This window comes from Carcharhinus amblyrhynchos, chromosome 33 (genome assembly GCF_965287045.1).
Source record: "Carcharhinus amblyrhynchos chromosome 33, sCarAmb.v2.hapA, whole genome shotgun sequence".
Classification (NCBI taxonomy): domain Eukaryota; kingdom Metazoa; phylum Chordata; class Chondrichthyes; order Carcharhiniformes; family Carcharhinidae; genus Carcharhinus; species Carcharhinus amblyrhynchos.
In genome coordinates, this window is record NC_137356.1 from 10,726,851 (window position 1) to 10,741,680 (window position 14,830).

Genomic DNA, 14,830 nt, shown 5'->3' on the forward strand with positions numbered 1-14,830 from the left:
TTGTGGGATTCGAGCATCTCACCTTTCGCTTCAGATCCGCACTCCAGCGTCTGTTCAAGTTGAAGTTTACTTCATTAGTGTCACTGCTGCTGGGTTCAATTCTGGCCTCGGGTCACTGTCTTTGTGGAGCTTGCACATTCTCCCCGTGCCTGCGTGGGTTTCCTCTGGGTGCTCCGGTTTCCTCCCACAGCCCAAAGATGTGCGGGTTGGGTGGATTGGCCGTGCTAAATTGCCCCTAGGGTCAGGGAGATTTGCTCGGAGCTCTATTTCGATACTTGCTTTTCGCATTGCCCCCAACAGCTCCAGGGAAATCTATCCAAACCTGGTCGTCATCGCTGGCACTCTGCAGCCGGACAACCTGCAAACTCTTTACTACGTCCAGAAGATCGTTTTACACAAATATTATGTGCACGACCTCTTCGGGGTGAGAATCCCAGACAACGATATTGCTCTCGTGTTGGTGAGAAGGCCATTTATATTCAACAACCTGGTGTCACCGATCTGTCTAACAGATGACCGGCACTTCGATATGACCGCGGTGGAAAATTGCTGGGTTTCCGGATGGCAACTGAAAAGTGTAGGTAATTAATTTGAGTTTTATTCCAAATTACGTCTGTGTTCGTCCCCCTCCGCCACCTCTCGGCAACATGTTCACCAGTTTACAGTTTATTTATTAGTGTCAGGTACTTACAAGCAGGCTTACATTAACACTGCAATGAAGTTACTGTGAAAATTCCCTAGTTGCCACACTCCAGGGCCTGTTCAGGTTTAAGTTTATTTTATCAGCGTGGCAAGTGGTTAGCCCAGGGACCCAGGTTCAATTCCGACCTCGGGACACTGTGTGGAGCTTGCATGTTCTCCCCATGTCTGCGTGTGTTTCCTCCGGGTGCTCCAGTTTCCCCCACAATCCAAAGATGTCCAGGTTAGGTTGATTGGCCATGATAAATTGACCCTAATGTCCGGGGGATTAGCAGGGTAAATGCATGGGGTTACGGGAATAGGGCCTTGGTGGGATTGTGGTTGGTGCAGACGCAATGGGCTGAATTACTTCCTTCTGTACAGTAGGGATTCCATGAAGTAGGCTGACATCAACACTGCAATGAAGTCACCGTGAAAATCCCCTAGTGGCCACACTCCGGCGCCTGTTCGGGTACACTGAGGGAGAATTTAGCACGGCCAATGCACCCTAACCAGCACGTCTTTCAGGCTGAGAGGAAACCCACACAGACATGGGGAGAATGTGCAGACTCCACACAGACAGTGACCCAAGCTGGGAATCGAACCCGGGTCCCAGGCGCTGTGAGGCAGCGATGCTAACCACTGTGCCACCATGCAGCGAATGTATGTCCATGTACCTTCCTCCCCATCTCACCCCAACTCATTGTTCTGTGATTCTAAGATTCTGTGTTGCTCGTGTTCCCTTCTGGGTTTAAACTTGTGTTCTTTAGTCTAGAATCAATCAAATGTCACAAGGATATTTATGAAATGCAAATTCCTTAATGAAATTGTATGTCATTGGTTGAGTCCTGTATGTAGCTTTAGGCATCTGTTTATATAATGGAAATATATCACTGAAAAGTGAAGGCTTGCTTCGTAGAATCCCTACAGTGCAGAAGGAGGCCATTTGGCCCATTGAGTCTGCACCAACTACAATCCCACCTAAGCCCTATCCACGTAACTCCAGTTACTTACGCTGCTAGTTCCCCTGGCATTAAGGGGCAATTTAGCATGGCAAATCCACCTAACCCGTACACCTTTGGAGTGTGGGAGGAAACCGGAGCACCTGGAGGAAACCCACGCAGACACAAAGAGAATGTGCAAACTCCGCACGGGCAGTGACCCAAGCCAGGAATCGAACCCGGGTCCCTGGCGCTGTGAGGCAGCAGTGTTAACCCACTGTGCCACTTGCACCACTGGCAATTTGGGCCAGTGATGTACTTGCAGGGATTTACCAATAGTGATATGGGGCAGGGTCCCAATCAAACACCTCTCCCTCCTTCTAGTAGCGGAATATTTCATATATGGTGATGATGAGGGTATTGTGGCTATGTTTCCAGATAGGTGGTGGGACTGGTGGTATTGAGGAGACAGCGAGGCTGCAGAAGGACTTGGGCAGGTTAGGAGAGTGGGCAAAGAAGTGGCGGATGGAATACAAGGTGTGAAAGTGTGAGGTTATGCATTTTGGTGGGAAGAATAGAGGCATAGACTATTTTTTAAAAGGGCGGAGAATTCAAAACTTGGGAGTGCAAAAAAACTTTGGAGTTTTCGTTCAGGATTCTCTTAAGGTTAACTTGCAGGTTGAGTTTGGAGTTAGAAAGGCAAGTGCAAGGTTAATCGAAAGAGAAAATGCTGGAAAATCTCAGCAGGTCTGGCAGCATCTGTAAGGAGAGAAAAGAGCTGATGTTTTGAGTCCAGATAACCCTTTGTCAAAGCTCCCTCCCAATATCTCAAAACGTCAGTTCTTGCTTCCTGATGCTGCCAGACCTGCTGAGATTTTCCAGCATTTTCTCTTTTGGTTTCAGATTCCAGCATCTGCAATAATTTGCTTTTATCCGATGCCATGTTAGTATTCATTTTCGTGGGAACTGGAATATAAAAGCAGGGATGTACTTCTGAGGATGTACAAGGCTCTGGTCAAACCACATTCAGAGTATTGTGAGCAGTTTTGGACCCCATATCTAAGAAAGGATGTGTTGGACTTAGAGAGGGTCCAGAGGAGGTTCACAAGAATGATTCTGGGATGAAAGGCTTGATCTAAGAGGGATGGTTGAGGATTCTGGGTCTGTACTTGGAGTTTAGAAGGATGAAGGGGGATCTCATTGAAACTTCCAGCATACTGAAAGGCCTGGATAGAGTGGACATGGGGAATTAGTGGGAGAGACTAGCCTCAGAGTAAAGGGCAACCCTTAGAACCGAGATGAGGAGGAATTTCTTCAGCCGGAGGGTGGTGAATGTGTGGAACTCATTGCCACAGAGGAGGCTGGGTCATTGAGTGCATTTAAGACAGAGATAGATCGATTCTTGATGTGTAGATTGGGTAAGTGTGTGGGGTTATGGGGATAGGGCGGGGGAAAGGGCCTATATAAGATACTCTGTCAGAGAGTCGGTGCAGACTCGATGGGCCAAATGGCCTCTTTCTGTAGAGTAGGGATTCTATGACTCTGATTTCCTTGTGGTTTTGACCCTGTCGGTTTTGTGTCTCCAGTCGAAGGCCCCATGCCTCCTGTTTACCAAATGGCAAAACAGAATGTAAAGTACCAGACGCTCGCCACCTGTGAGAAATTCTACCCCACCAACCTGAGGAAAAACCTGATTTGCGTGACGAACTGGGACAAGAAACAGTCTCTCTGCATGGTAACCTTTTATCCAATGTTAGTCATTCTATTGTCTGAGAGCTACAGGTAGGGTATCTCCCTATAAACAGGACCCTGAGCCCCTTTACTCAGCGCATCGGACACGATATACTGATGTCTCTACATTTAGCAGAATGAAGGGTGACCTCACCGAAATATAGAAACTAGAGGCAAGAGGAGGCCATTTGGCCCTTCGAACCTGCTCCGCCATTCATTTTGATCATGGCTGATCTCGAATTCAATATAGCAGGGGTTAGGGAGATAGGAGCTGGGTGGCATAGTTGTTGGTGCAGACTTGATGGGCTGAATGGCCTCCTTCTGCACTGTAGGGATTCTATGAATATCCCGATCCTCCCCATATCCCTCAATCCCTTTAGCCCCAAGAGCGATTCTAATTTGTTCTTGAAATCACACAACATTTTGGCCTTTCTGTGGGGGTGAATTCCACACCTTCACCACCCTCTGGGTGAAGAAATCCCACCTCAGCCCTAAAAGGTTTACCCCTTTATCCTGGTGCTGGACCACCACCCGCCGCCCCCCCCACCCCACATTCTAAAGACAGGCAGCTTTCAAAATGCATTCATTTTCAGTGAGGATTTGTGATATTACTTGTTTGGGGATAACCACCTATTCTTTAAACAAATGTGGCTGAGGGATTTAATACTAACAAAATAAATTTCAACCAGGTTTCATTGTGTAATTCCCAATTATTGACTCTGATAGGCTGACATGGGGAGTGGAAAATACTCCAATGGGACTCGATGGTTGTGCCGTTGCGCTGGACATTGGGGGTCAGATTTTTCTGCCGCACTCGGCCCAAGACCGGAACATCCCACCCAAAGTCAACAGATATTTGCATAGTCCTGTCCCGCCCACTACAATTCCCGTGTCAGGCAGAAAATTCCGCCCTGTGCCTCACTACAGTCAGAAAAATACAGATCAGTTTTTTTCCTGTAGTTTATTTCTTGTTGTCACAAGTTGGCTTACATTAACGCTGCAATGAAGCTACTGTGAAAATCTAGTCATCACACCCCAGTGCCTGTTCGGGTACACTGAGGGAGGATTTGGCACGGCCAATGTGTCCTAACCAGCATGTTTTTCATAGAACCCCCACAGTGCAGAAGGAGGCCCTTCTGCCCATCAGGTCTGCACCACCACAATCCCACCCAGGCCCTATCCCCTTGCATTTACCCTAGCTGGTCCCCTGACAGCTAAGGGGCAATTTAATACAGTCAATCCTCCTAACATACACATCTTTGGTCTGTGGGAGGAAACCGGAGCACCCGATGTGCAGGTCAGGGGGGATTGGCCATGCTAAATTGCCCCTTAGTGTCTAAAGGTCTGTAGGTTAGATGGTAAATGTGTGAGATTACAGGGATAGGGCAGGACAGAGGGCCTGGGTAAGGTAATCAGTCAGAGAGTTGGTCAAATGGCCTCATTCTGCACTGTGAAGATTTTATGAGGATGATGGGACAGAATGGGATGTGATTTGCATCACCCCTCATGGTTGGATAGATATCTTGTTGCTGTGCATTGTGTAGCCTCCTACATAGTGGTAGCCCACAGGTATGGGGACAGGGGCAGATGGGGAGTTGGGGAGGGATGGGGTCGGGTGGCAGGGTGACGACGGATGGGGGAATGGAGGTGGTTTGGGTATTGAAGGCAGACTGTTGAGCTGTACTCAGCAGGGTCAACACTTAAAGGGGTACAGAAAAAGGTTTACCAGGATGTTGCCTGGTTTGGAGGGTCTTAGCTATGAGGAGAGATTGGGCAAACTGGGGTTGTTCTCCCTGGAAAGACGGAGAATGAGGGGAGACCTAATAGAGGTGTACAAAATTATGAAGGGCATAGATAGGGTGAAGAGTGGGAAACTTTCTCCCAGGTCGGAGGTGACGAACATGAGAGGTCACAAGTTCAAGGTTCAACACAGATGTCAGGGGACGTATTCTACTCAGAGGGTGGGTGGGGGCCTGGAATGCGCTTCCAAGCAAGGTGGTTGAGGAGGACACGCTGGGATCGTTTAAGACTTATCTGGACAGCCACATGAACAGACTGGGAATAGAGGGATACAAACAAATGGTCTAGTTGAGCGCATGAGCGGCGCAGGCTTGGAGGGGCGAAGGGCCTGTTCTTGAGCTGTTTTGTTCTTTGTCTCTCCCAGTATTATCGGTTCCCGCTCTTCCGTTTCTTTTTCCGCAGGGAGGTTACGGACCCCCACTGCAGTGCCAGGACAAGCGCACCAAAATCTGGGTGATAGCCGGGGCTGCGAGTTTCTGCCGGCAAGCGTGCAACTACACTGCCCTCTTCACCAGCTACTCGCACTACCTCAGCTGGGTAGAAAGAAGCACCATCAAGGTGGGGAGGCCCTTCTTTCCTGTCATACTGCCCCCCAAACCCACCGTGCCCTGCCAGAAAATCCGGCAGGTGGTGAACCGGAGCTCGAGGAAGAAACTGGAGAGGAAATGGGAGCGACGGCGGAAGTGGAAAAAGAAACGGCCGCACAAGGTCACCTTTGGAAGCAACTCCTCGAATTCGCAGCAGGGCCCGTGGCCGCCCCTCACCTGTCTGGTGTTGCTGCTCAGAAAACTCAGCTGAGAGAGAGGGCTCGCTGTGATATGTTTCTCTTTGTAGCGTCCTGAGTTCAAATCCCACCCTGGCAAGTCTCGAATCAAATTCAATAAATCCGCTCATTCGTGGAAGTGTCTGTCTCAGTCGATCATCCACATTGGAATGGGCCTCAAACCCGTAATCCTCTGGCTCCTGAGGCAGGAGTGTTACCCACTGACCCCCCCACCCAATAGAATGGTCGGAATTTTACCGGCACGCCGCCCAGCATTCTCCATTGGCTTCAGGCAGGATTGTACGAACCTCGGGCTGGTCGTACCAATAAAATTTTGCCCAATGTCTGAATTCTGAATGGAAAAGTAGGCCGGAGTTCTCCCATGTCGCGGAGATTGTGAAACACCGTTGACGGTCAGATGGGAATTTCCAGTTTTTAGACCAACCCAGAAAGAGGCCATCCGGCCCATCGATCCTGCCCCAATCACAATAAGAATTATGGTGAGTGGGGCGGGTAAGTGGAGCTGAGTCCACAAAAAGATCAGCCATGATCTTATTGAATAGCAGAGTAGGCTCGAGGGGGCAGGTGGCCTACTCCTGCTCCTAGTTCTTATGTTCAATCCCACCCAGTCCCTATCCCCTAAACCCCATGCATTTACCCTAGCTAGTCCCCCTGACACCAAAGGGCAATTTAGCATGGCCAATCCACCTAACCAGCACATCTTTAAACATCTTGGGAGGAAACCCACGCAGAGACGGGGAGACTGTGCAGTCTCTGCACAGACAGTAACCCAAGCCGAGAACCAAACCCAGGGGTCCCTGGCACTGTGAGGCAGCAGTGCTAACCACTGTGCCACCTGCAGTGGAAATATCAGGAGTGGGATTTGAACTCCTAGTTCTTATGTTTTTATGTTCAATCCCACTCAGTCCCGATCCCCTAAACCCTATGCGTTTACCCTAGCTCGTCCCCCTGACATTAAGGGGTAATTTAGCATGGCCAATCCACCTAACCCACACTTTTCGGACTAGAAAAGGACCAGAACTCATCAGGATTCCACGCGGGAAAGAGCCATTCTGTTTAATCTGGTGCCTGTGGACCACTCAGCCATCCGAACAACTTTACTGTTAGAATGAACTCAAATTCCACCATCTGCCATGGCGGGATTCGAACCCGGGTCCCGAGGACATGAACTAAGTTTCTGGATTAATAGTCTATTGACACAAACATAAAGGGCGGGACTTTCCAGCCACACTCACCCCAAAACCAGAAAATCTCACCCGAGGTCAACGAACCTTATTCACCCCAAAAACCAAAGTCAAAATCCAACTGAATCCAATTCGAGATCCCACAAGAGAGACAAACAAGATCCAAGCTGTCAAAATGGAGCCCTGCAGCCCACCTTTAAGTTTATTTATTAGTATCATAAGTAGGCTTATATTAACACCACAGTGAAGTTACTGTGAAAATCCCCTAGTCGCCACACTCCAGCGCCTGTTCGGGTACACTGAGGGACAATTTAGCATGGCCAATCTACCTAACCAGCACGTCTTTCGGACTGTGGGAGGAAACCCATGCAGACACGGGGAGAACATGCAAACACTACACAGACAATGACCCAAGCTGGGAATCGGCTCCTTGAGCTTAGCCAAAAGGCCGCGATTTGTGCACAGCAAGCTCCCACCAGCAGTAGCGCGATAACGACCAGATAATCTTGCTTTGTGATGTTGACTGAAGGATGATTATTGGCCAGGATACTGGAGAGAGAGAGAGAGAGAGATTCCTTGCTCTTTGCTTTTCAAATAATGCTATTGGATTTAGGGAAGTATTATGATATGGAGAGTGTAATTTGGGCTATTTAAATCATTTTATGAATGAACATTAAAGAGCTTAGTGACCTCCGTCCCCTGTAAGCTGAAGATCCACTCATATCTCACCATCTCATGTTTTAAGGAGCACTTTGCAATAATTACCTCCCCAGATGCTGGGATAGACTCATTAGGTTATAACTTCAATTCCCGTGTCTCAGAGCGCATGAGGGGATTGAAATTTTAATTCCCCTGCTATTAGATTCACAGAAGTTTTGGGTATTTCAATGAATTAGTCATTATGGATTTAAATATTGGCACTGCTTGCCAAATGCTTGTTTTCCATGAGGTGTGTGTGACCTACTTTTCTTTGGAATTAGAGTGGGGGGAGCATCCAACCCTACAAGGGGCAGAGCACTTGTGTACACTATGGTGGCAGAGTGGTTAGCACTGCTGCCTCACAGCACCAGGGTCCTGAGTCCGATTCCCAGCTTGGGTCACTGTCTGTGTGGAGTCTGCACATTCTCCTCGTGTCTGCGTGGGTTTCCTCCGGGTGCGCTGGTTTCCTCCCACAGTCCGAAAGATATGCTGGTTAGGTGGATGCGAAATTCACAGGAGTGTGGAGACTAGGGGATTTTCACATTTTTACTTCATTGCAGTGTTAATGTAAACTTACTTCATCAAATCTACAGTGCAGAAGGAGGCCATTTGGCCCATCAATGCTGCACCGACAACAATCCCACCAAGATCCCATCCGCGTAACCCCATGTATTTACCCTGCTAATCTCCCTGACGCTAAGGGGCAATTTAGCACGGCCAATCCACCTGACCTACACATCTTTGGACTGTGGGAGGAAACCCACGCAGACACAGGGAACTTGTGCAAACTCCACACAGACAGTGACACAAGACCGGAATTGAACTCAGGTCCCTGGCTCTGAGGTAGCAGCGCTAACTACTGTGTTACTGTGCCGCCCAAACTTGTGGTACTCACTCATAAACCATACTCAACGTCAGGCCAGAGGATAGAATTTTCCCCATTATGGAGTTGCTTGCCTTTGTCACCTCAATGTTCTTTAACTATAATATGAAGTCCTGGTGAGTCACAAGCCAAAGAATAAGATAGTAAAGAACAGCAAATAACTACGCAAGCGTAAGGTAAGGACCGATCTTTGCGAAGAAGGTTCTGGAGAGAGATGAGGTGGTTTCTTTGTCGAGGTTCATTCCGAGCACTTCCATGACGCAGGACTCTGTGCTCTACGGGCTATTCCCAGGGACGGAGATTCTGTGCTCTATGGGCTGTTCCCAGGGACAGGGACTCTGTGCTCTACGGGCTATTCCCAGGGATGGGGACTCTGTGCTCTACGGGCTGTTCCCAGGGACGGGGATTCTGTGCTCTACGGGCTGTTCTCAGGGATGGGGGCTCTGTGCTCTACGGGCTGTTCCCAGGGACAGGGATTCTGTGCTCTATGGGCTGTTCCCAGGGACAGGGATTCTGTGCTCTACGGGCTGTTCCCAGGGACAGGGATTCTGTGCTCTACGGGCTGTTCTCAGGGATGGGGGCTCTGTGCTCTATGGGCTGTTCCCAGGGACGGGGATTCTGTGCTCTATGGGCTGTTCCCAGGGACGGGGATTCTGTGCTCTATGGGCTGTTCCCAGGGACGGGGACTCTGCGCTCTACGGGCTGTTCCCAGGGACGCACTCTGAGACAAGCATCAGCCCAAGTGACGCAGACTTCCAAAGCCCAGGACTAGGTGCTGAGAGACGCACTAAAGCTTGGGGCAGGTGGCACAGAGGGGAATGGAGGAAAGACAGTGACAAGTCTTTCAGCCATAGTAAACAGAGTGGAGAGGAATTGTACAGACTCGGGCCGTATACAGTGAATATCTCAATTGTATTGAAGTACCTCAGAGTGCAACCTCATCGATGTAAACAACTTTTACGGGCACAGTGGTCAGCACTGCTGCCTCACAGCGCTGGGACCCCAGGTTCGATTCCCGGCTCGGGACACTGTCTGTGTGGAGGCTGCACCTCCTCCCCATGTCTGCGTGGGTTTCCTCTGGGTGCTCCAGTTTCCTCCCACACCCTAAAGATGTGCAGGTTAGGTGGATTGGCCATGCTAAATTAACCCTAGTGTCAGGGGGACAAGCAAGGAATAGGGCAGCACGGTAGCACAGTGGTTAGCACTGCTGCTTCACAACTCCAGGGACCTGGGTTCGATTCCCGGCTCAGGTCACTGTCTGTGTGGAGTTTGCACGTTCTCCTCGTGTCTGTGTGGGTTTCCTCCGGGTGTCCCGGTTTCCTCCCACACTCCAAAGATGTGTGGGTTAGGTGGATTGGCCATGCTAAATTGCCCCTTAGTGTCAGAGGGACTAGCTAGGGTAAAATACATGGGGTTATGGGGATAGGGCCTGGGTGGGATTGTGCAGACCCGATGGGCTGAATGGCACTGTAGGGATTTTATGATTCTATATGCGGGTTAGGTTGATTGGCCATGTTAGATTGCCCCTTAGTGTCAGGCGACACGAGTGAGGGTAAACATTGGCTGTTATAGGAACAGTGCTAGGATGGGATTGTGTTCGATTCAGACTAGATGGACTGAATGGCCTCTTTCTGCACTGTAGGGATTCATAGAGAGCTATATGGAGAAGAACATAATAATGGCATGTTAATTATTCTGACAAAGAGCTGTCTAAGATACGTTGGGCTGAATGGCCTTCTTCATCGCTGTAAACCTCGATACGTGGATAGGTCTGCGACTCCTTGTAGTTAAGGTAGTGTTGGTGCTGTTGTCGTGTTGAGTATTACCTCAACACAGCCCACGCTCACAGCATACATGTCTCATTTCAATGTCCCATTAACATGAGTGCTTCAAAGCCAGCTTTGCAGAGTGTTTACCCTAAAGCCAGGATTTACTAAATCTGAATACAAAAGTGAGGATTAGCTAAACGTAGGGTTAAGATGGGATTTGATGAGTCATAACGGGTATGGTTCACACAACAGCTGACTAGACCTTACAAACAAACTCGATTGGAAAGCTATGATTTTTAAATTTTATTTATTAGTCACGAGTAAGGCTTACATTAACGCTGCAATGAAGTTACTATGAAAGTCCCCTAGTCGCCACACTTCGGTGCCTGTTTGGGTAACACTGAGGGAGAATTTAGCACAGCCGATGCACCCTAACCAGCACATCTTTCAGACTGTAGGAGGAAACCGGAGCACCCGGAGAAAACCCACAGAGACACGGGGAGAAGGTACAGACTCCACACAGACGGTGACCCGAACCGGGAATCGAACCCACGTCCCTGGCGCTGTGAGGCAGCAGCGCTACCATGTCACCCAGTACTAAAACAGCAATGTAAAGTTTATTTATCAGTCACAAGTAAGGCTTACATTAACACAGCAATGAAGTTACTATAAAATTCCCTAGTCGCCACAGTCCAAGCCTGTTTGGGTCAATGCGCCTAACCAATGCATTACACCTAACCTACAAGTTAGCATCGAGGTTTGGGTATAGAATTACTTAGTATGGAGTCAGAATTTTCTGTGCAATTTGAAGAGAGTCTTTTGGGAGTTGTTTAATTTCAACCATTTCAATTTTGAGACTGTAGGACCCGGTGTCAATGACGTTGGAGCTCAGGTGATATTTGTTGCAAAACAACCGTCTGCATTGCTCTTACAGGAAAATTTAACTGCCCTGTGCTCATGATTTCCTCCCAGTCCTGTCTCATCCTTTCCTGAAGCTATAGGGAAATAGTTTATGTTAATCTGCACTGTACATGGTGCAGCACAGCGGTTAGCATTGCTGCTTCACAGCGCCAGGGACCCAGGTGTGAAGTTTGCATGTTCTGCCTGTGTCTGGGTGCTCCAGTTTCCTCTCTCACTCCAAAAATGTGCAGGTTAGATGGATTGGCCATGCTAAATTGCCTCTTAGTGTCCAAAGGTGTGCAGGTTAGATGGATTGGCCATGCTAAATTGCCTCTTAGTGTCCAAAGATGTGCAGGTTAGGTGGATTGGCCATGCTAAATTGCCTCTTAGTGTCCAAAGGTGTGCAGGTTAGATGGATTGGCCATGCTAAATTGCCTCTTAGTGTCCAAAGATGTGCAGGTTAGGTGGATTGGCCATGCTAAATGGACCTTTAGGCTGGAATTTTACCAGGGGAATCGGAGTGGGCGAGGGGCAGTCCATTGATCGTGGGCGGATTTTTACCGTTTTGGGATGAGCGAGGCCATAGAAACCCACCTTCAGTGTCCAAAGATGTGTGGGTTAGGGAGATTAGCGGGATACATGTATGGAGTTAGAGGGATAGGGCAAGGGGGCGAGTCTAGGTAAGATGATCTTTTGGAGAGTCAGTACAGACTCAATGGGCTGAATGGCCTCCTTGTGCACTGTGGGGATCCTATGATTCTCGATAACAATGACATCAAGGATATGGGGATAGTGAAAGAAGATGGAATTGAGGGAGAAGACCAGTGGTGATTTAACATAATGGATTCAACCCTGAAAAGTGGGGGGTAATGCACTTTGAAAGGAGTGACAAGACAAGGGAGTATTCAATGAACGGCAGTATACTAGGAAGCTCAGAAGAATCTTGGGGTGCTTGTCCACAGGTCCCTCAAGGCACAGGACAGGCCAATAGAGTAGTTCAGGCAACATAGAGGACATTTGCCTTTATCAGTCATGACATAGATTATAAGAGCAAGGAGGTTATGTAGGAGTTGTACAGAGAGTGTTGGTTAGGCCACAGCTGGACCCTAGTGTGCAGTTCTGGTCACCTCACCATAGGAAGGATGTGATAGAACCAGAGGGAGTACAGGAGATTCACCAGGTTGCCTGGGATGGAGCATTTGAGCTATAAGGAGAGATTGGATAGGCTTGGATTTGATTTGATTTATTATTGTCACATGTATTGGGGTGCAGTGAAAAGTAATGTTTCTTGCGCCCTATACAAAGCATACTGTTCATAGAGAAGGAAAGGACAGGGTGCAGAATGTAGTGTTACAGTCATAGCTAGGATGTAGAGAAAGATCAACTTAATGCGAGATAAGTCCACTCAAAAGACTGATGGCAGCAGGGAAGAAGCTGTTCTTGAGTCGGTTAGTACATGACCTCAGACTTTTGTATCTTTTTCCCAATGGAGGAAGGTGAAAGAGAGAATGTCTGGGATGCGTGGGGTCCTTAATCATGCTGGCTGCTTTCCCAAGGCTGCAGGAAGACAGAGTCAATGGATGGGAGGCTGGTTTGCGTGATGGATTGGGCTACATTCACAACCTTTTGTAGTTTCTTGCTGTCTTGGACACAGCAGGAGCCCAGACCAAGCTGTGATACGACCAGCAAGAATGCTTTCTATGGTGCATCTGTAAAAGTTGAGTCGTAGCTGACATTGCCAATTTCCCCAGTCTTTGAGAAAGTAGAGGCACTGGTGGGCAAAGAGCAAGGAGGAGATGTTGGAGTGGTACAGAGCGTTGGTTAGGCCACAGCTGGAGTACTGTGTGCAGTTCTGACCACCTCATTGCAGATTGCACTAGAGAGGGTACAGAGGAGATTCACCAGGATGCTGCCTGGGATGGAGTGTTTGAGCGAGAAGGAGAGACTGGATAGGCTGGGATTGTTTTCTCTGGAGCAAAGATTGGGGGGGTGGGGGGGATATGATTGAGATATATCAGATGATGAGGGGTACGGATAGGGTGAATAGGGAGCTCTGTTCCCCTTAGTTGAAGGGTCAATGAGGAGGGGCATAATTTAAAAGTGAGGGCCAGAGGGAATTGGAGGAAGAAAACTTTCACCCAGAGGGTGGTGAGAATCTGGAATGTGCTGCCTGAGAGGCGGGAAACCTCACAACCTTTTAAAAAAAAAGTAGGTCGGAAAACTTGAACTGCTAATAAGTTCAAGGCTACGGGCCAAATGCAAGAAGATTTAGTGTAGTAGTTTCTGTGGTTACAGACTCGATGGGCCAAAGGGTCTCTCCTGACCTGAATGGGCGAGACTTTCCGGTTGGGAAAATCCTGGTGAACGATTTAAACAAAGCAGGAGCAGCAGAAATGATCAGAAAGCGGGGAAATTCTGAGCAAGGTGAAGATTTGGGAGGGAGTTCTGGAGTGTGGAAACTCGGAGGGGGGGGAGATCGATCCCTTCTTTCTCCCCACCGCTGGTGCCAGGAACCTCCCAGCCTGGCAAGCTCTCAGTCAGAATGTGTGGGGCTGCCTAACCAGGGCCTGTCATTGAGAATGGCAGCCTGACCCCCGAACTCTTAAAGTGAAGCTTAAGGATTAGCCGGCAGAGCAAGGAGGCTGTGCAAAGCTCGCTGTGAGTCAGAGGTTAAATTCATCACACAGAAGCTACTTCAACCTCAGTGCCTTGGCTTGTTAGACAAACTTTCACCAGCGCCATGGCACAGCGGTTAGCACTGCTGCCTCACAGTGCTGGGGTCCCGGGTTTAATTCCTGTGTTGGGTCACTGTCTGCATAAATCTGCTCCAGTTTCCTCCCACAGTCTGAAAGACGTGCTGGTTAGGGTGCACTGGCCGTGCTAAGTTCTCCCTCAGTGTAACCCGAACAGGCGCCCGAGTGTGGCGACTTGGAGATTTTCACAGTAACTTCATTGCCGTGTTACTGTAAGCCTACTTTTGACACTAATAACATAAACTTTAACCTATTACCCCCAAGAACCTTCTCCCGCGTGCCATGACATCCCGCTGCATGAGGTTGAAGCCAAAATAGTGCACTGCGCTCAATAATAATGGTACAATTTCATAGAGTGTGGAAGGCCATCATTCGGCCCATCGAGTCTGCACTGACCATAATCCCACCCAAGCCATGACCCCAAGCATTTACCCTAGTTAGTCCCCCTGACACAAAGGGGCAATTAGCATGGCCAATCCACCCAACCTGCACATTTTTGCGTTGGTGAGGCTGCAACTGGAGTACTGTGTGCAGTTTTGGTCCCCTCATTTGCGAAAGGATATATTGGCCTTGGAGGGAGTGCAGAGAAGGTTCACCAGGTCGATACTGGAGATGAGGGGGTTAGCTTATGAGGAGAGATTGAGTAGATTGGGCCTGTACTTATTGGAGTTTAGAAGGCTGAGGGGGGATCTTATAGAAACATATAAG

General features: G+C 48.8%; 1 protein-coding gene across 1 annotated transcript; it reads left to right on the forward strand.

Moving 5' to 3' along the window:
• The first annotated feature begins 494 nt into the window (after window positions 1-494).
• LOC145361135 (uncharacterized) lies at window positions 495-5,948 on the forward strand. The gene is made up of 3 exons (XM_080216762.1): window positions 495-577; window positions 3,206-3,354; window positions 5,553-5,948. The coding sequence occupies exons 1-3, from the start codon at window positions 562-564 to the stop codon at window positions 5,946-5,948; spliced, it is 561 nt and encodes a 186-aa protein (XP_080072888.1). The 5' UTR covers window positions 495-561.
• Window positions 5,949-14,830: the final 8,882 nt, after the last annotated feature.